Genomic DNA, 21,075 nt, shown 5'->3' with positions numbered 1-21,075 from the left:
CTCCTCAGAGCAAAAATACAGACTGTTGAGGGAAAAGAGATCACCAACTCCCTCATCTTATGCTCCTCTGGTCCTAAGACCCAGACTTACCCATCTTACTGCACTCAACCATGGTGTGTTTGTGTGTGTGTGTATGTGTGTGAAGCTCTCCAGACCCGACCAGCCCCAGGGAACAGAATTCCACTAATGAGGGAGGAATCAGAGAGAATCCAAGGATTCTTAAACAAATCCCAGATAAGACCCTGGGTGTGTGTGTGGCTGTAAACCTCCCACACTGAGTCAAGGCCTGCATTCTCAACTAGCCTTCTACTATACTGTGTGTGTGTGTGTGTGTGTGTGTGTGTTTGTGTGTGTGCCGAGACGTTAAACATTAACGCAGCAGAATACTCAGACTTCAGACCCGCCGGCAGATCCCCATCTCACCTACACTGTACTGTCTGTCTGTCTGTCTGTCTGTCTGTCTGTCTGTCTGTCTGTCTGTCTGTCTGTCTGTCTGTCTGTCTGTCTGTCTGTCTGTCTAACAGAGCGTTTATCAGTTCTGCCCTTTGGAGTGGTTGCTGTGGGTTACTGATTAATCTTTGAAAAGATAAGAGATAGGGAAGCAGAGAGAGAGAGACAGAAAGAGAGAGGGAGAGAGAGAGAGAGAGAGAGAGAGAGAGAGAGAAAGAGAGAGAGACTGAGTGTCTTGTTGGGCTTGGGTTCTATAATGATAGATTTTACACTCATTGTCATTGACTGCAGACAACTAGTCTCTGGAGCACCATGAGTCTGGCAAGTGAGACGATCAGACAAGTCATTTCTCTGACAGGGCTCAACTTGAGAGTTTCTCAATACAGAGTGTTGTATAACTGTCTAGACCCCTGGAAGGTCCAATAAAAGTCCAATAAAAGGGGATACGGAGTTGGCTCAACGTCTCCCTGTCTGTACTTCTAATTTTACCTTTATTTAACTAGGCAAGTCAGTTAAGAACATATTCTTATTTTCAATGACGGCCTAGGAACAGTGGGCTAACTGCCTGTTCAGGGGCAGAACGACATATTTGTACCTTGTACCTCTGGGATTTGAACTTGCAACCTTTCGGTTACTAGTTCAATGCTCTAACCACTAGACTACCTTGCTGCCCCAAAGAGGGCAACGTGTCCCTACTGGAACCTGACTGTCAGCACACTGCTTTATTGGGGGGGGGGGGGGGGATGGAGATTTCAGAGCGACACAGGGGGAACGATTAAAACGAGACACAGAGAAGGAATTGAAATCTGCCAAGTGGTCCTACTACTATCTTACAGTTGATCAGTGGTCATGCTGCATGCAACGCACACACCTCCACTTGGGGAATGTGATCCGGTTGTCAGTGGATACCAACGTTGTCCCAGAGCGGCAGAATGATGTCACACAAACCCAGTCCTTATTGTTGATGTGGTCCAGCTGTCATCAAGCTCTCATATCCTCCCTCCCTACCCCCTCTCCTGTATGTGGGCACACATTCTGGAGACTGCTTTCTGTCTAGGCATGAGGCATCAAGACTCAACCTGGCTTACCTGATACGGAGGTCAGGAAATGACCAATAGGATGCCAGAGAGAGAGAGAGAGAAGTTAGACAAAAAATGTTGATGCGATGGTTTCAAAACTCAGATACCATCATGTCCAACAGCTCGTTTCTGCTCTTGTATTATGAAGCCAGGATAGTAGGCTGCAGAATAACCATTTGAGTGTGAGTACGTTTAAATTAAAGGATGACATTTTTTTTAAATCGTCAACTGCACACAAGAGCCAACCGAAACTTAGACATCCGCTTGTACCTCCCGTTTTCGAGGGGTTGGTTCACAAGGGGCTGCTGCAGTGGACGTCTGGGGAGATGTTGTTGTCCAGGGGTTAACTGCCTTCCTTGAAGGAAGAACGACAGATCTTTCACTTAGTCGGTTTGGGGATTTGAACTGGCAACCTTTCGGGTTACTGGCCCAACGCTGCAACCAATAGGCCAGCTGCTGTGCTGAATTCTAGATGTGTGTCTATTGTCAGAGCCTTTCTGTGATCATCAGTCACACACAAAAGGGTTACCCTCGTTGTGGCGATTAACATTCCACACTGGGGGAGGTGATGAAACAATCCTTTCTCTAGTGACTTTCTCCTCTCTCTTTATTGCCCACCCTCTCCCTCCCTATCTCTCTCTCTCTCTCTCTCTCTCTCTCTCTCAGTGTTCTGACGAGTGCAGTATTGGGGACTGTAGTTGTGTCTGTAGTAAGGCTTGTCATTCTGGTTAGCTGTGTCTAGGCATGATGAGACTGGCCCTGGGCTTATATCAACATCACTGACTGACTCCTCAAACAAATCTGGAGACACATACAGTCTCACCCTCTCTCGCACGCACGCACGCACACACACACGTGACATTTAACATGCACAAGTCAGGACACAGGCTTATTAATGAGAACAGGTCAAATCAAACACAAAATAAACAATTATTTATAAAACACACACACACACCCTCAAACGAACTATAGGCAAAAGGCATTGTGGGTGACCGAGTTTAGAAAGCTCTCTTCAGGCACTGTTGACTGACATTTACATGAAACAAATAGGGTGAAGGACAAAAACACAGGAATGAAGGAGAGACCAAAGAGCTCATGACAGGGAGGAGACAACGGGCCATGTGAGAGACCAAACGCAAGCAACACATAACACAGTGACATCACTACATGAATCACACACACACACATTTTCATATGACTCATGCACACAAAAACATCATACTCGTCAAGAACTTCCAGCCTTTTTTATTACAGAGTTTGTGTGTGTGCGTGTGTGTCGGTCTCAGAAAGTGCTGATTGTTAAGAGTCAGATGTTATGGAGAAGAGAGGAGATGTAATGTAGCATCCCTCTCTCTGCCTCCTCCGCTCGATCTCCCGCCCTTCCTCATTCTCCAGATAGATCTTTTGTCTGTCATGGCTGGGAAGCTGCTATTTTTCAGGTCACTGGGTATTGCTACTCAGCAGGGGTCCACACACACACACACACACACACACACACACACACACACACACACACACACACACACACACACACACACACACACACACACACACACACACACACACACACACACACACACACACACACACACACACACACACACCCTCCAGGTGGGGCGAGGGATTATCGAGACAGCCCTTTGTGTCATCTGATGAGGAGAAAAGAAAGAGAGAGTAGATGAAGAGAGAGAGAGAAGAGGAGGAGGAACAGACGGTGTGTGGAGGAGATCATTAGTTAGTGGGTGTGAGTGTTTGAGAAGCACAAACATTACGACCATGTGCCCAATCATCAGGTACGGGCACGTGTGTGTGTGTGTACACGTACGGGAGTAGGTTCAGACTACATTGTGTGTGGTTGAGTGAGTGTGTGAGTGTGTGTGTGTTTATAAACTCTGCTTTGTGACTCAGAGGTCCCCTGTGGTCAAGAAGCAGATCTTCTCTCTTCTGCACACATTCTTTTCTTCTTCTCCTTTTCTCTTTTCATACACTCCCCGTCTTCCCCCTTTCTCTTTTCATACACTCCCCGTCTTCCCCTTTTCTCTTTTCATACACTCCCCGTCTTCCCCCTTTTTCTTTTCATACACTCCCCGTCTTCCCCCTTTCTATTTTCATACACTCCCCGTCTTCCCCCTTTCTCTTTTCATACACTCCCCGTCTTCCCATTTTCTCTTTTCATACACTCCCCGTCTTCCCCTTTTCTCTTTTCATACACTCCCCGTCTTCCCCCTTTCTCTTTTCATACACTCCCCGTCTTCCCCCTTTCTCTTTTCATACACTCCCCGTCTTCCCCCTTTCACTTTTCATACACTCCCCGTCTTCCCCCTTTCTCTTTTCATACACTCCCCGTCTTCCCCCTTTCTCTTTTCATACACTCCCCGTCTTCCCCCTTTCTCTTTTCATACACTCCCCGTCTTCCCCCTTTCTCTTTTCATACACTCCCCGTCTTCCCCTTTTCTCTTTTCATACACTCCCCGTCTTCCCCCTTTCTCTTTTCATACACTCCCCGTCTTCCCCCTTTCTCTTTTCATACACTCCCCGTCTTCCCCCTTTCTCTTTTCATACACTCCCCGTCTTCCCCCTTTCTCTTTTCATACACTCCCCGTCTTCCCCCTTTCTCTTTTCATACACTCCCCGTCTTCCCCCTTTCTCTTTTCATACACTCCCCGTCTTCCCCCTTTCTCTTTTCATACACTCCCCGTCTTCCCCCTTTCTCTTTTCATACACTCCCCGTCTTCCCCTTTTCTATTTTCCTACACTCCCCCGTCTTCCCCCTTTCACTTTTCATACACTCCCCGTCTTCCCCTTTTCTATTTTCCTACACTCCCCCGTCTTCCCCCTTTCACTTTTCAAACACTCCCCGTCTTCCCCTTTTCTCTTTTCATACACTCCCCGTCTTCCCCCTTTCTCTTTTCATACACTCCCCGTCTTCCCCTTTTCTCTTTTCATACACTCCCCGTCTTCCCCCTTTCTCTTTTCATACACTCCCCGTCTTCCCCCTTTCTCTTTTCATACACTCCCCGTCTTCCCCCTTTCTCTTTTCATACACTCCCCGTCTTCCCCCTTTCTCTTTTCATACACTCCCCGTCTTCCCCTTTTCTCTTTTCATACACTCCCCGTCTTCCCCCTTTCTCTTTTCATACACTCCCCGTCTTCCCCCTTTCTCTTTTCATACACTCCCCGTCTTCCCCTTTTCTCTTTTCATACACTCCCCGTCTTCCCCCCTTTCTCTTTTCATACACTCCCCGTCTTCCCCCTTTCTCTTTTCATACACTCCCCGTCTTCCCCCTTTCTCTTTTCATACACTTCCCGTCTTCCCCCTTTCTCTTTTCATACACTCCCCGTCTTCCCCCTTTCTCTTTTCATACACTCCCCGTCTTCCCCCTTTCTCTTTTCATACACTCCCCGTCTTCCCCCTTTCTCTTTTCATACACTCCCCGTCTTCCCCTTTTCACTTTTCATACACTCCCCGTCTTCCCCCTTTCACTTTTCATACACTCCCCGTCTTCCCCTTTTCACTTTTCATACACTCCCCGTCTTCCCCTTTTCACTTTTCATACACTCCCCGTCTTCCCCTTTTCTATTTTCCTACACTCCCCCGTCTTCCCCCTTTCACTTTTCATACACTCCCCGTCTTCCCCTTTTCTCTTTTCATACACTCCCCGTCTTCCCCCTTTCTCTTTTCATACACTCCCCGTCTTCCCCCTTTCTCTTTTCATACACTCCCCGTCTTCCCCCTTTCTCTTTTCATACACTCCCCGTCTTCCCCCTTTCTCTTTTCATACACTCCCCGTCTTCCCCTTTTCTCTTTTCATACACTCCCCGTCTTCCCCCTTTCTCTTTTCATACACTCCCCGTCTTCCCCCTTTCTCTTTTCATACACTCCCCGTCTTCCCCTTTTCTCTTTTCATACACTCCCCGTCTTCCCCCCTTTCTCTTTTCATACACTCCCCGTCTTCCCCCTTTCTCTTTTCATACACTCCCCGTCTTCCCCTTTTCTCTTTTCATTCACTCCCCGTCTTCCCCCTTTCTCTTTTCATACACTCCCCGTCTTCCCCTTTTCACTTTTCATGCACTCCCCGTCTTCCCCTTTTCTCTTTTCATACACTCCCCGTCTTCCCCTTTTCTCTTTTCATACACTCCCCGTCTTCCCCCTTTCTCTTTTCATACACTCCCCGTCTTCCCCCTTTCTCTTTTCATACACTCCCCGTCTTCCCCCTTTCTCTTGTCATACACTCCCCGTCTTCCCCCTTTCTCTTTTCATACACTCCCCGTCTTCCCCTTTTCACTTTTCATGCACTCCCCGTCTTCCCCTTTTCACTTTTCATACACTCCCCGTCTTCCCCCTTTCACTTTTCATGCACTCCCCGTCTTCCCCCTTTCTCTTTTCATACACTCCCCGTCTTCCCCCTTTCACTTTTCATACACTCCCCGTCTTCCCCCTTTCTCTTTTCATACACTCCCCGTCTTCCCCTTTCTCTTTTCATACACTCCCCGTCTTCCCCCTTTCTCTTTTCATGCACTCCCCGTCTTCCCCCTTTCTCTTTTCATACACTCCCCGTCTTCCCCCTTTCACTTTTCATACACTCCCCGTCTTCCCCCTTTCACTTTTCATACACTCCCCGTCTTCCCCTTTTCATACACTCCCCGTCTTCCCCCTTTCTCTTTTCATACACTCCCCGTCTTCCCCTTTTCTCTTTTCATACACTCCCCGTCTTCCCCCCTTTCTCTTTTCATACACTCCCCGTCTTCCCCCTTTCTCTTTTCATACACTCCCCGTCTTCCCCCTTTCTCTTTTCATACACTCCCCGTCTTCCCCTTTTCTCTTTTCATTCACTCCCCGTCTTCCCCCTTTCTCTTTTCATACACTCCCCGTCTTCCCCTTTTCACTTTTCATGCACTCCCCGTCTTCCCCTTTTCTCTTTTCATACACTCCCCGTCTTCCCCTTTTCTCTTTTCATACACTCCCCGTCTTCCCCCTTTCTCTTTTCATACACTCCCTGTCTTCCCCCTTTCTCTTTTCATACACTCCCCGTCTTCCCCCTTTCTCTTTTCATACACTCCCCGTCTTCCCCCTTTCTCTTTTCATACACTCCCTGTCTTCCCCTTTTCACTTTTCATGCACTCCCCGTCTTCCCCTTTTCACTTTTCATACACTCCCCGTCTTCCCCCTTTCACTTTTCATGCACTCCCCGTCTTCCCCCTTTCTCTTTTCATACACTCCCCGTCTTCCCCCTTTCACTTTTCATACACTCCCCGTCTTCCCCCTTTCTCTTTTCATACACTCCCCGTCTTCCCCTTTCTCTTTTCATACACTCCCCGTCTTCCCCCTTTCTCTTTTCATGCACTCCCCGTCTTCCCCCTTTCTCTTTTCATACACTCCCCGTCTTCCCCCTTTCACTTTTCATACACTCCCCGTCTTCCCCCTTTCACTTTTCATACACTCCCCGTCTTCCCCCTTTCTCTTTTCATACACTCCCCGTCTTCCCCCTTTCACTTTTCATACACTCCCCATCTTCCCCTTTTCACTTTTCATACACTCCCCGTCTTCCCCTTTTCATACACTCCCCGTCTTCCCCCTTTCTCTTTTCATACACTCCCCGTCTTCCCCTTTTCACTTTTCATGCACTCCCCGTCTTCCCCTTTTCACTTTTCATACACTCCCCGTCTTCCCCCTTTCACTTTTCATGCACTCCCCGTCTTCCCCCTTTCTCTTTTCATACACTCCCCGTCTTCCCCCTTTCTCTTTTCATACACTCCCCGTCTTCCCCTTTTCTCTTTTCATACACTCCCCGTCTTCCCCCTTTCTCTTTTCATACACTCCCCGTCTTCCCCCTTTCTCTTTTCATACACTCCCCGTCTTCCCCTTTTCTCTTTTCATACACTCCCCGTCTTCCCCCTTTCTCTTTTCATACACTCCCCGTCTTCCCCCTTTCTCTTTTCATACACTCCCCGTCTTCCCCCTTTCTCTTTTCATACACTCCCCGTCTTCCCCCTTTCACTTTTCATACACTCCCCGTCTTCCCCTTTTCACTTTTCATACACTCCCCGTCTTCCCCTTTTCACTTTTCATACACTCCCCGTCTTCCCCTTTTCTATTTTCCTACACTCCCCCGTCTTCCCCCTTTCACTTTTCATACACTCCCCGTCTTCCCCTTTTCTCTTTTCATACACTCCCCGTCTTCCCCCTTTCTCTTTTCATACACTCCCCGTCTTCCCCCTTTCTCTTTTCATACACTCCCCGTCTTCCCCCTTTCTCTTTTCATACACTCCCCGTCTTCCCCCTTTCTCTTTTCATACACTCCCCGTCTTCCCCTTTTCTCTTTTCATACACTCCCCGTCTTCCCCCTTTCTCTTTTCATACACTCCCCGTCTTCCCCCTTTCTCTTTTCATACACTCCCCGTCTTCCCCTTTTCTCTTTTCATACACTCCCCGTCTTCCCCCTTTCTCTTTTCATACACTCCCCGTCTTCCCCCTTTCTCTTTTCATACACTCCCCGTCTTCCCCCTTTCTCTTTTCATACACTCCCCGTCTTCCCCTTTTCTCTTTTCATACACTCCCCGTCTTCCCCCTTTCTCTTTTCATACACTCCCCGTCTTCCCCCTTTCTCTTTTCATACACTCCCCGTCTTCCCCCTTTCTCTTTTCATACACTCCCCGTCTTCCCCCTTTCACTTTTCATACACTCCCCGTCTTCCCCTTTTCACTTTTCATACACTCCCCGTCTTCCCCTTTTCACTTTTCATACACTCCCCGTCTTCCCCTTTTCTATTTTCCTACACTCCCCCGTCTTCCCCCTTTCACTTTTCATACACTCCCCGTCTTCCCCTTTTCTCTTTTCATACACTCCCCGTCTTCCCCCTTTCTCTTTTCATACACTCCCCGTCTTCCCCCTTTCTCTTTTCATACACTCCCCGTCTTCCCCCTTTCTCTTTTCATACACTCCCCGTCTTCCCCCTTTCTCTTTTCATACACTCCCCGTCTTCCCCTTTTCTCTTTTCATACACTCCCCGTCTTCCCCCTTTCTCTTTTCATACACTCCCCGTCTTCCCCCTTTCTCTTTTCATACACTCCCCGTCTTCCCCTTTTCTCTTTTCATACACTCCCCGTCTTCCCCCCTTTCTCTTTTCATACACTCCCCGTCTTCCCCCTTTCTCTTTTCATACACTCCCCGTCTTCACCCTTTCTCTTTTCATACACTCCCCATCTTCCCCTTTTCTCTTTTCATTCACTCCCCATCTTCCCCCTTTCTCTTTTCATACACTCCCCGTCTTCCCCTTTTCACTTTTCATGCACTCCCCGTCTTCCCCTTTTCTCTTTTCATACACTCCCCGTCTTCCCCTTTTCTCTTTTCATACACTCCCCGTCTTCCCCCTTTCTCTTTTCATACACTCCCCGTCTTCCCCCTTTCTCTTTTCATACACTCCCCGTCTTCCCCCTTTCTCTTTTCATACACTCCCCGTCTTCCCCCTTTCTCTTTTCATACACTCCCCGTCTTCCCCTTTCTCTTTTCATACACTCCCCGTCTTCCCCCTTTCTCTTTTCATGCACTCCCCGTCTTCCCCCTTTCTCTTTTCATACACTCCCCGTCTTCCCCCTTTCACTTTTCATACACTCCCCGTCTTCCCCCTTTCACTTTTCATACACTCCCCGTCTTCCCCCTTTCTCTTTTCATACACTCCCCGTCTTCCCCCTTTCACTTTTCATACACTCCCCATCTTCCCCTTTTCACTTTTCATACACTCCCCGTCTTCCCCTTTTCATACACTCCCCGTCTTCCCCCTTTCTCTTTTCATACACTCCCCGTCTTCCCCCTTTCTCTTTTCATACACTCCCCGTCTTCCCCTTTTCTCTTTTCATGCACTCCCCGTCTTCCCCCTTTCTCTTTTCATACACTCCCCGTCTTCCCCCTTTCACTTTTCATACACTCCCCGTCTTCCCCCTTTCACTTTTCATACACTCCCCGTCTTCCCCCTTTCTCTTTTCATACACTCCCCGTCTTCCCCCTTTCACTTTTCATACACTCCCCATCTTCCCCTTTTCACTTTTCATACACTCCCCGTCTTCCCCTTTTCATACACTCCCCGTCTTCCCCCTTTCTCTTTTCATACACTCCCCGTCTTCCCCCTTTCTCTTTTCATACACTCCCCGTCTTCCCCTTTTCTCTTTTCATTCACTCCCCGTCTTCCCCCTTTCTCTTTTCATACACTCCCCGTCTTCCCCTTTTCACTTTTCATGCACTCCCCGTCTTCCCCCTTTCTCTTTTCATACACTCCCCGTCTTCCCCCTTTCTCTTTTCATACACTCCCCGTCTTCCCCCTTTCTCTTTTCATACACTCCCCGTCTTCCCCCTTTCTCTTTTCATACACTCCCCGTCTTCCCCTTTTCACTTTTCATGCACTCCCCGTCTTCCCCTTTTCACTTTTCATACACTCCCCGTCTTCCCCCTTTCACTTTTCATGCACTCCCCGTCTTCCCCCTTTCTCTTTTCATACACTCCCCGTCTTCCCCTTTTCACTTTTCATGCACTCCCCGTCTTCCCCTTTTCACTTTTCATACACTCCCCGTCTTCCCCCTTTCACTTTTCATGCACTCCCCGTCTTCCCCCTTTCTCTTTTCATACACTCCCCGTCTTCCCCCTTTCACTTTTCATACACTCCCCGTCTTCCCCCTTTCTCTTTTCATACACTCTCCGTCTTCCCCTTTCCCTTTTCATACACTCCCCGTCTTCCCCCTTTCTCTTTTCATGCACTCCCCGTCTTCCCCCTTTCTCTTTTCATACACTCCCCGTCTTCCCCCTTTCACTTTTCATACACTCCCCGTCTTCCCCCTTTCACTTTTCATACACTCCCCGTCTTCCCCCTTTCACTTTTCATACACTCCCCGTCTTCCCCCTTTCTCTTTTCATACACTCCCCGTCTTCCCCCTTTCACTTTTCATACACTCCCCATCTTCCCCTTTTCACTTTTCATACACTCCCCGTCTTCCCCTTTTCATACACTCCCCGTCTTCCCCCTTTCTCTTTTCATACACTCCCCGTCTTCCCCTTTTCACTTTTCATGCACTCCCCGTCTTCCCCTTTTCACTTTTCATACACTCCCCGTCTTCCCCCTTTCTCTTTTCATACACTCCCCGTCTTCCCCCTTTCTCTTTTCATACACTCCCCGTCTTCCCCCTTTCACTTTTCATACACTCCCCGTCTTCCCCCTTTCACTTTTCATACACTCCCCGTCTTCCCCCTTTCTCTTTTCATACACTCCCCGTCTTCCCCCTTTCACTTTTCATACACTCCCCATCTTCCCCTTTTCACTTTTCATACACTTCCCCCTTTCACTTTTCTCTTTTCATACACTCCCCGTCTTCCCCTTTTCACTTTTCATACACTCCCCGTCTTCCCCTTTTCACTTTTCATACACTCCCCGTCTTCCCCTTTTCATACACTCCCCGTCTTCCCCCTTTCTCTTTTCATACACTCCCCCGTCTTCCCCCTTTCTCTTTTCATACACTCTCCCACTCTCTTTTCATACACTCCCCGTCTTCCCCCTTTCTCTTTTCATACACTCTCCCACTCTCTTTTCATACACTCCCCCATCTTCCTCCTTTCTCTTTTCATAAACTCTCCCACTCTCTTTTCATACACTCCCCCTTTCTTTCCCCCCCTCTCTTTTAGTCTAGTCTGAATAGGCTGTGTCAGTGATGAGTGACTGGTGAATGGAGCTTGTGTGTGTGTGTGTGTGTCTTTGAAGTCAAGAGTCAGAGTAGAAGCAGTGAAGCGAGAGAGAAGGGAGGTGAGTGGAGTGGTGGGGGAAACACACAGACACGCATGCATGCACGCACACACAAACGTACCCACATTCAGTGTCCTTCCTTGCTTCTACCCATAATGCAAATCTCCAGTGCTCTGTGATGCAGAGCTAAGTGTGTGTATGTGTGTGTATGTGTGTGTGTGTGTGTGTGTGTGTGTGTGTGTGTGTGTGTGTGTGTGTGTGTGTGTGTGTGTGTGTGTGTGTGTGTGTGTGTGTGTGTGTGTGTGTGTGTGTGTGTGTGTGTATATACTACATGACCAAAAATATGTGGACATCTGTTCATTGAAAATCTAATTCTAAACTCATGGGCATTAATATGGAGTTGGTCCCCCCTTTGCTGCTATAACAGACTCCACTCATCTGGGAAGGCTTTCTACTAGATGTTGGAACGTCACGGGGACAGATGATTTTTACACGCTACACGCTTCAGCACTCAGCGGTCCCGTTCTGTGAGATTGTGTGGCCTACCACTTTGCGGCTAAGCCATTGTTGCTCCGAGACATTTCAACTTCACAATAACAACACTTACAGTTGACTGGGGCAGCTCTAGTAGGGCAGAAATTTGATGAACTGACTTGTTGGAAAGGTGGCATCCTATGACGGTGCCACGTTTAAAGTCTCTGAGCTCTTCAGTAAGGCCATTCTACTGCCAATGTTTGTCTATGGATATTGCATGGCTGTGTGCTCGATTTTAGGCACCTGTCAGCAATGGGTGTGGCTGAAATAGCCAAATCCACTAATTTGAAGGGGTGTCCAATACTTCTATCTCAAACTCAGATAAGCACTTCCTGACCCTGATGCATCATTTCTCCTCTGCGCAGAAAACTGGCACACAGGAAACAGATACGTGTGTCTGTGACACAGTCTGGAATTTGCATATTCCCACAATTCAATTAGCATGCCTGTCAGACCATGGACTCTGTTCACATTCTTCCCCTAACCGCCACTCACTCACGCACGCGCACACACACACACACACACACACACACACACACACACACACACACACACACACACACACACACACACACACACACACACACACACACACACACACACACACACACACACACACACACACACACACGCAAAATAAATGTCCTCAGCTTGCTAATCAGTCACTGGCCAGCAGTGGTGGTCGGTGCCATTTAAGATGAGGGAGGATGACTTTTATTTTTTATAAACATGACCTTATTTATATTACAGCATATTGGATGACTGTCATTCATATTACATTCACCCAGCTCAATGTAACATTGATAGGTTTAGGCTACTACACGATGTGAATTTTCCCTGTACCCATCATGGGGTTGCTATAACCTAGTCTATGATTTAACGTTGACAACGTAGGTGCACAGGTCAAGAGAATCTTCAGTAATCAAGGTGACAGGCAGTGAGGCATTCAATACCTCCTTGCACACTCTTGCCTGCATCTAGCTGATCTAGAGTGTAATCATTAGTCCAACAGTTGCAAAAAGAGAGATTCTATTGGACAAATTCAGGTATGTTTATCTGCATTTCATGCCGTTTGCTTCCATTTAGGAAACATTTTAACAGAATCGGTGTAATGAATACACCCCTGATCATAAGCAAACACAGTGCACTTTCATAGCAGCCACATACAAACAGCTCGTTGTATATACAGTACCAGTCAAAAGTTTGGATATACCTACTCATTCATTATTTTTACTATTTTCTACATTGTAGAATAATAGTGAAGACATCAAAACTATTAAATAACACATTTGGAATCATGCAGTAACCAAAAAAGTGTTAGACAAATCAAAATATATTTTATATTTGAGATTCTTCAAAGTAGCCACCCTTTGCCTTGATTACAGCTTTGCACACTAATGGCATTCTCTCAACCAGCTTCATGAGGAATGCTTTCTTGAAGGAGTTCCCACATATGCTGAGCACTTGTTGGCTGCTTTTCCTTCAATTTGCGGTCCAACTCATCCCAAATCATCTCAATTGGGTTGAGGTCGGGTGATTGTGGAGGCCGGGTCATCTGATGCAGCACTCCATCACTCTCCTTCTTGTTTAAATAGCCCTTACACAGCCTGTAGGTGTGTTGGGTCATTGTCCTGTTGAAAAACAAATGATAGTGGGACAGTATCGCGGCAGAATGCTGTGGTAGCCATGCTGGTTAAGTGTGCCTTGAATTCTAAATAAATCACTGACAGTATCATCAGCAAAGCTCCCCCACACTATCACACCTGCGGAGATCATCCATTCAGCTACTCTGTGTCTCACAAAGACACAGCGGTCGGAACAACAACAAAAAAATCACAAATTTTGACTCGTCAGACCAAAGGACTGATTTCTATTGCTCATGTTTCTTGGCCAAAGCAAGCCTCTTATTAGTATTATTGGTGTCCTTTAGTAGTGAATTCTTTGCAGCAATTTGACCATGAAGGTCTGATTCAAGCAGTCTCCTCTGAACAGTTGATGTTGAGATGTGTCTGTTACTTGAACTCTGTGAAGCATTTATTTGGGCTGCATTCTGAGGTGCAGTTAACTCTAATGAACTTATCTCAGCAGCAGAGGTAACTCTGGGTCTTCCTTTCCAGTGGCGGTCCTCATGAGAGCCAGTTTCATCATAGAGCTTAAATGGTTTTTGCGACTGCACTTAAAGTTCTTCAAAATTTTCCAGATTGACTGACCTTCATGTTTTAAAGTAATGGTGGAATTTAATTTCTCTTTGCTTATTTGAGCTGTTCCTGCCATAACATGGACTTGGTCGTGGACCAAATAATCTTCTGTACAGCAACCCTACCTTGTCACAACACAACTGACTGGATTATACACATTAAGATGGAAAGACATTCCACAAATTAACAAGGCACACCTGTTAACTGAAATGCATTCTAGGTGACTACCTCATGAAGCTGGTTGAGAGAATGCCCAGAGTGTGCAAAGCAACAACAACAAAAAATACAGTTGAAGTCGGAAGTTTACATACACTTAGGTTGGAGACTTTAAAACTCGTTTCTCAACCACTCCACAAATTTCGTGTTAACCAACTATAGTTTTGGCAAGTCGGTTAAGACATCTACTTAGTGCATGACACAAGTACTTTCTCCAACAATTGTTTACAGACAGATTATTTCACTTATAATTCACTGTATCACAATTCCAGTGGGTCAGAAGTTTACATACACTAAGTTGACTGCCTTTAAACAGCATGGAAAATTCCAGAAAATAATGTACTGGCTTTAGAAGCTTCTGATGGGCTAATTGACATCATTTGAGTCAATTAGAGGTGTACCTGTGGATGTATTTCAAGGCCTCCCTTCAAACTCAGTGCCTCTTTACTTGACATCATGAGAAGATCAAAAGAAATCAGCCAAGACCTCAGGAAGAAAATTGTAGCCCTCCAGAAGTCTGGTTCATCATTGGGAGCAATTTCCGAACGCCTGAAGGCACCACGTTCATCTGTACAAAGAATAGTACGAAAGTATGAAAACCATGGGACCAATCAGCCGTCATACCGCTCAGGAAGGAGACGTGTTCTGTCTCCTAGAGATGAATGTACTTTGGTGTGAAAAGTGCAAATCAATCCCAGAACAACAGCAAAGGACCTTGTGAAGATGCTGGAGGAAACAGGTACAAAAGTATCTATATCCACAGTAAAACGAGTCCTATATCGACATAACCTGAAAGGCCACTCAGCAAGGAAGAAGCTACTGCTCCCCAACCGCCATAAAAAAGCCAGACTAAGGTTTACAACTGCACACGGAGACAAAGATTGTACTTTTAGGAGAAATGTCCGAAGGTCTGATGAAAAAAAATAGAACTGTTTGGCTATAATGGCCATCGTTATATTTGGAGGAAAAAGGGGGAGGCTTGCAAGCTGAAGAACACCATCTCATCCGTGAAGCACAGGGATGGCAGCATCATGTTGTGGGGGTGCTTTGCTGAGAGGAGGGACTGGTGCACTTCTCAGCAAGGAAGAAGCCACTGTTCCAAAACCGTCAACCGTCATTTGCAACCAAGCTTTAACTTCTTGACTGATGTCTTGAGATGTTGCTTCAATATATCCACATAATTTTCCTACCTCATGATGCCATCTATTTTGTGAAGTGCACCAGTCCCTCCTGCAACAAAGCACCCCCACAACATGATGCTGCCACCCCCGTGCTTAACAGATGGGATGGTGTTCGTCGGTTTGCAAGCCTCCCCCTTTTTCGTCCAAACATAACGATGGTCATTACGGCCAAACAGGCTTTATTTATTTTTTCATCAGACCAGAGGACATTTCTCCAAAAAGTATGATATTTGTCTCCATGTGCAGTTGCAAACCGTAGTCTGACTTTTTTATGACGGTTTTGGAGCAGTGGCTTCTTCCTTGCTGAGAAGCCTTTCAGGTTATGTCGATATAGGACTTGTTTTACTGTGGATATAGATTATTTTTGTACCTGTTTCCCCCAGCATCTTCACAAGTTCCTTTGCTGTTGTTCTGGGATTGATTTGCACTTTTCGCACCAAAGTACGTTCATTTCTAGGAGACAGAACACGTCTCCTTCCTGAGCGGTATGACGGCTGATTGGTCCCATGGTTTTCATACTTTCGTACTATTCTTTGTACAGATGAACGTGGTGCCTTCAGGCGTTCGGAAATTGCTCCCAATGATGAACCAGACTTCTGGAGGGCTACAATTTTCTTCCTGAGGTCTTGGCTGATTTCTTTTGATCTTCTTATGATGTCAAGTAAAGAGGCACTGAGTTTGAAGGTAGGCCTTGAAATACATCCACAGGTACACCTCTAATTGACTCAAATGATGTCAATTAGCCCATCAGAAGCTTCTAAAGCTATGACATTATTTTCTGGAATTTTCCATGCTGTTTAAAGGCACAGTCAACTTAGTGTATGTAAACTTCTGACCCACTGGAATTGTGGTAGTGAATTATAAGCGTAATGATCTGTCTTGTAAGCAATTGTTGGAGAAAGTACTTGTGTCATTCACTAAGTAGATGTCCTAACCGACTTGCCAAAACTATATTTTGTTAACAAGACATTTGTGGAGTGGTTGAAAAATGAGTTTTAATGACTCCAACCTAAGTGTATGTAAACTTCCGACTTCCACTGTATGTTTGTTTGTGTGTCTGCTTGTGTGTGTATGTGTGTACACACACACACACACAACGCAGCACTCTCTAACAGCGACATGACACCAAAAACACAGTAAGAATGAAGCAAACTGTGACAATTTCCACAGTGCAGGCTCTCCCTCTCTAACCATCTCTCCCCTGCTACCCATCCTCTTTCTCTCTCTCCCCCGCCATCTCTCTCTCTACCCCGTCTCCCATCGCCAGTGTCTCTCTACCCGTGGTTTCTCCCTCTATTTCAGCAGAAGTGACAGCCATACAGTCTCTCACAATGTTTTCACTATTCCGAACATACAGTGAGTGTTCAAAACATTCCGAACATCTTCCTAATATTGAGTTGCACCCTCTTTTGTCTTCAGAACAGCCTCCATTCCTCAGGGCATGGACTCTACAAGGTGTGGAAAGCTTTCCACAGGGATGATGGCCCATGTTGACTCCAATACTTCCCACAGTTGTTTCAAGTTGGCTGGATGTCCTCTGGGTGGTGGACCATTCTTGACACACACGCAAAACTGTTGAATGTGAAAAACCCAGCAGCGTTACAGTTCTTGACACAAATCCGGTGCACTTGGCACCTACTACCATACCCCGTTCAAAAGCACTTAAATCTTTTGTCTTGCCCATTCACCCTCTGAATGGCACACATACACATTCAATGTCTCAATTGTTTCAAGGCTTAAAAATCCTTATTTAACCTGTCTCCTCCCCTTCATCTACACGGACTGAAGTGGATTTAACAAGTGACATCAATAAGGGATCATAGCTGGTCTGTCATGGAAAGAGCATGTGTTTTATGTTTTGTACACTGAGTGTAGATTTTGTGTGTGAGTTTGCACACGTGCGTGTTTGTCACCTCTTTGAAAACATCGAATTACTGCCTAAAAGCTTGCCTTGTATTCCACATAGAGAGAAAGAGAGCTAGAGAGAGAGAGAGAAAGAAAAAAACTGTAGAATGATGCCATTTTTTTATAAGATTATTCGTCTGGGAAAATGTGCACACAAATACCCAGACACACTGGTATAGGGAAAGTGAGATTCCCGGTGTGGGAATGTGGTTTTGGGATTGTAGGGATGAAGGAGTAACCATCTTTGGAATATTGAGCAGCCCGAGATGAATCCCTGATAATCTGATTGGATTAAAACACAACGACCTGTCTGGTCAGTCACGCACCCGCACACAGTTCACCCTGCAGTGATCTACGTTGTGACGCTTAAACAGAGAGTGAACCAGGCAGATTGACAGGCATGCTAATTGAATCCTCCCCCTCCACAGCAACGAAACAAAACACTCTCCGCCTTCACTCTCACCATCCTCTTCTCCATCGTTTCACTCAAAAGCCCTACCCATTTTCCCATGCCTCCCCTCATCCTCTTCTGTCCCTCGTTCCCATCTTCCTATGCCCTCCCCTCCTCTTACACTACCATCCTCTTCTACTATCTTCCTCCTCAACCCTTTCCATCCCCTCATCATCCTCCACCTCTCCCCCATCCTCTCCACTCCTCTTCCCCCTCCTCCCATTTGTAGCCATTCATTAGGACAGACAGTTGTCCATTAGCTAAAACAGACTTGTTGGAAATTGCAGTAAATACTCCATGAAAAAAAACATTTTGCCTAATGTAGAAATCACGCTCTGACAAATAGAGAGAGAAATAGGGGGAAGAGAGAGAGATGGAGAGGGGGGAAGAGAGAAAGAGAGAGCGCGAGAGAGGACCAACAGCTATAAAGCCACCAAGCGGAAAGCATGCCTGCTGTTTGATTAGAAAATGACACCATGACAGAGCAAGATAGAGGGAGGAGGGAAAGAGAGAGAGATATGGCGAAAGAAAGAGGGGGAGAGGGAAAAATAGTGTTGAGGACACAAAGACACACGCACACACAAAGTAAACTGTGTAGAAACTGATGAGAGCAGATAAACATCCTCCCTCCAGCCTCCGGAGTAGCTAGACGCATCATCACCTCTGACCATCACAGAGCCTTGTGCCAGGAATACCAGCAGTACAGTGTATGTGTGTAAGCAGCGGAAGTAATCACCAGGATTAGAGTGGAGTCAACCCCCCCGCAGGGGTCCTCTTACTTCAGCAAACATCCACCCACACACACACACACACATCCACCCACACACACGTACACACACACGTACACACGTACACACACACACACAGAGGACAGGAGAGAAGGGCAGGAGCCAAATCTTATCTCTGAATTAAAGTGATGATAGTTTTCTCTGCCAATCTGTCTAACAGTCTGCCTGCATAGTGATCCCTGAAGATAAAGGAGTAAGCTATGTAGCAATGAATTTCTGCATGCTAAGATCTGCTTTTCCAAAATAAACGTTCTTTCAGTAGAATCATCAATTTAGGCCTAACTGTAGTAGCAACATTTCTGATCCAATGTTGATTCAATGGTTTACAGTAATCAATATTCAACACGTTTCAAGCGTTTTACAAACCACTAAAACGATGCATCGGTGTTCAATATGCTACAACTTTGAAGAAGGATCAAGACATACTATTTTAATACTGCTTAGTTTGACAGCATGATTCTCTTATGGCTAATTCGAGTTGACAGGTGGGTTACCCTATAAATCTATCCCTTCGGATATGATAAAAACAGAACTGCTCAACACAAATTCATATGACAGCCTGTCATTAAAACACTGTCAAACAAACTGCGACGGATCTGCTACTACAGTAAGTCCACACACAGAGTGAGAGAGAATCGTCCAGGCAAGCTCCCTAATGACGTGTTCATACCACCCGATAATTAATGGTCTTCAATCTCCAACAATTGTCAATTGTCGGAGACCCACAGGCTGTGCACGCTTTTGATCCAGCCCAACACTAACACTCCTGATACAACCAGTCAACTTTCCTGTTTTATCTCACCTTTCATTTTTCATCCTGGTCTCCTTTTTATCTAGAACTCCAGGAACACAATTTTTTAGCTCGGTCCAGTCCGCGTGTAAGCCACAACTCCAACCGGTGGAGAACCGGGAGAATAACCAGGTCTCTTTTCGGTTGGGTCGATAACAGGTACACTTCTTCTGACCCGGTCTACAGTCACACGGAACCTCCAACCTCACATTCTGAACCAGGTGTCTCCCGAACGTTGTCCCTCCTGTCTTCTGAATGTGTAAAAACACGATAACGTCTTCTCCTTTGATTTCAAATTCCACCGTTCGCTCCAAATCCCGGACTGGGAAATAGTATTTCTTGACGTAGTGCGGGTCTGGGGAAGGGAAAATGTCCCCACCATCGTCCTCCTCAGTGAAATATCCGTGTGGTGAGCCGAAATTGATAACCCCAGGCGCGACGTATTGATATAAAATCAGCATAAAACAGACGGAGCCGACTACAATTAGGAGAAATTTGCTGCTCGCCTCAACCATGGTCCTTCCAATGCGGTGCAAACGTTACCATTTCCCGGTAAACAGACTCGAGGGGACCAGAACGGTGTAGCTAGAATTAATTCCTGTTGTTGTACTCTCTCTCCCCAAGCAAGCGGAACAGGACACGGTCATATCAATGGGGTAGGTTACAGAAGCGATTATGTGAATACAATGTAACTAAACTAAGCGTATTTACAGTGTACAAAGAGACCCGTAAAATCCAGCGCAACAATGTGTGTTCTCCGTTTTCTCTCGTCCCTGTGTTGTTGCGATGCATGTGTGTTTAAAGTCCTCTTCGCTGCATTACTATTGAGCTATGTACCCAGGATCCTCAGCGAAATAACCCACCTTCTATCAGCACAACACACACATTCCCAGTTTTTCTCCCCCCTCACCACCCCCCCTCTCCTCTCCACCCCCCCCCCCCCCCGCTCTCTCTCTCTCTCTCTCTCTCTCTCTCTCTCTCTCTCTCTGAAATATTGAGGAACAAGATCCGCATTGATTTCTACAGGTAGTCGTGTTCTACTATAGTTTAGCAAAGCAACTTGTAGTTTATATACAATTAAATTAAATCTATTTAAGGGTCTAAAGAATGGTGCTGCTTTATTTAATACCTAAAGAGAACACAATTGTAATAGGTACTAATTATGTAATTACCATTTTACAATGTCATTTCTTCGTCGTTTATCAAGTAGAAAACAGACTGTAAAATAAAGTTTTACTTAACCCACCAGAGATTATTTTATGTTAAAATCAGCCGTAAACCACTTAGCAAATAGCAATGTAAGGTTAGAGTATTCAATTGTCCACAGCCAGTAGAAATGAGAAGTCAACAAAATGATCAAAGGAAAACAGAAGTGTCAGAGAGCACTTAACATAGACTAACATAGACTATGCCTATTATAATTAGGCTGAACACCAAATAGGTAAAATTAAGCGACCTATTGATTAATTTAACCATGTGGTATTGTATTTTATAAATCCTACCACTGAGGAAGGCTGGGGCGTATCCTGTTGTTTCCTGGATTGCCGTTATTAATAGCAAATACTTTTTTTCGAGCCTACTCGACCACAAAAAGACTAACGAAATTTCACAGAAACATAGAACCAACCTCTCTGTGTAATATTTGGTACACGTACGGCGCTGTTTGCGTTTCTACTGCTAGAGGGAAGCGCTGAGCAGCGCTGGTCTTTTCTCCCCAGACCGAACAAGTTGTCAGACGCATAGTTAGGCCAAAATACT

At 46.0% G+C, this 21,075-nt stretch overlaps 1 protein-coding gene across 1 annotated transcript in view; it reads right to left on the bottom strand.

The window, feature by feature from the left end:
* Positions 1–20,305, bottom strand: part of LOC110495749 (heparan-sulfate 6-O-sulfotransferase 1-A) — a 28,223-nt gene extending 7,918 nt beyond the window's left edge. The window contains exon 1 of the mRNA XM_021571152.3: positions 19,330–20,305. Coding sequence (XP_021426827.1) covers positions 19,330–19,832 — 503 coding nt within the window. The 5' untranslated portion in view covers positions 19,833–20,305. The remainder of the gene's footprint in view (positions 1–19,329) is intronic.
* Between the last annotated feature and the right edge of the window lie 770 nt (positions 20,306–21,075).

This window comes from Oncorhynchus mykiss, chromosome 18 (genome assembly GCF_057628025.1).
Source record: "Oncorhynchus mykiss isolate SJ-2025 chromosome 18, ASM5762802v1, whole genome shotgun sequence".
Classification (NCBI taxonomy): Eukaryota; Metazoa; Chordata; class Actinopteri; order Salmoniformes; family Salmonidae; genus Oncorhynchus; species Oncorhynchus mykiss.
Note: the sequence above shows the minus strand (reverse complement) of the source record. Positions and strands in the feature narration are given on the sequence as shown.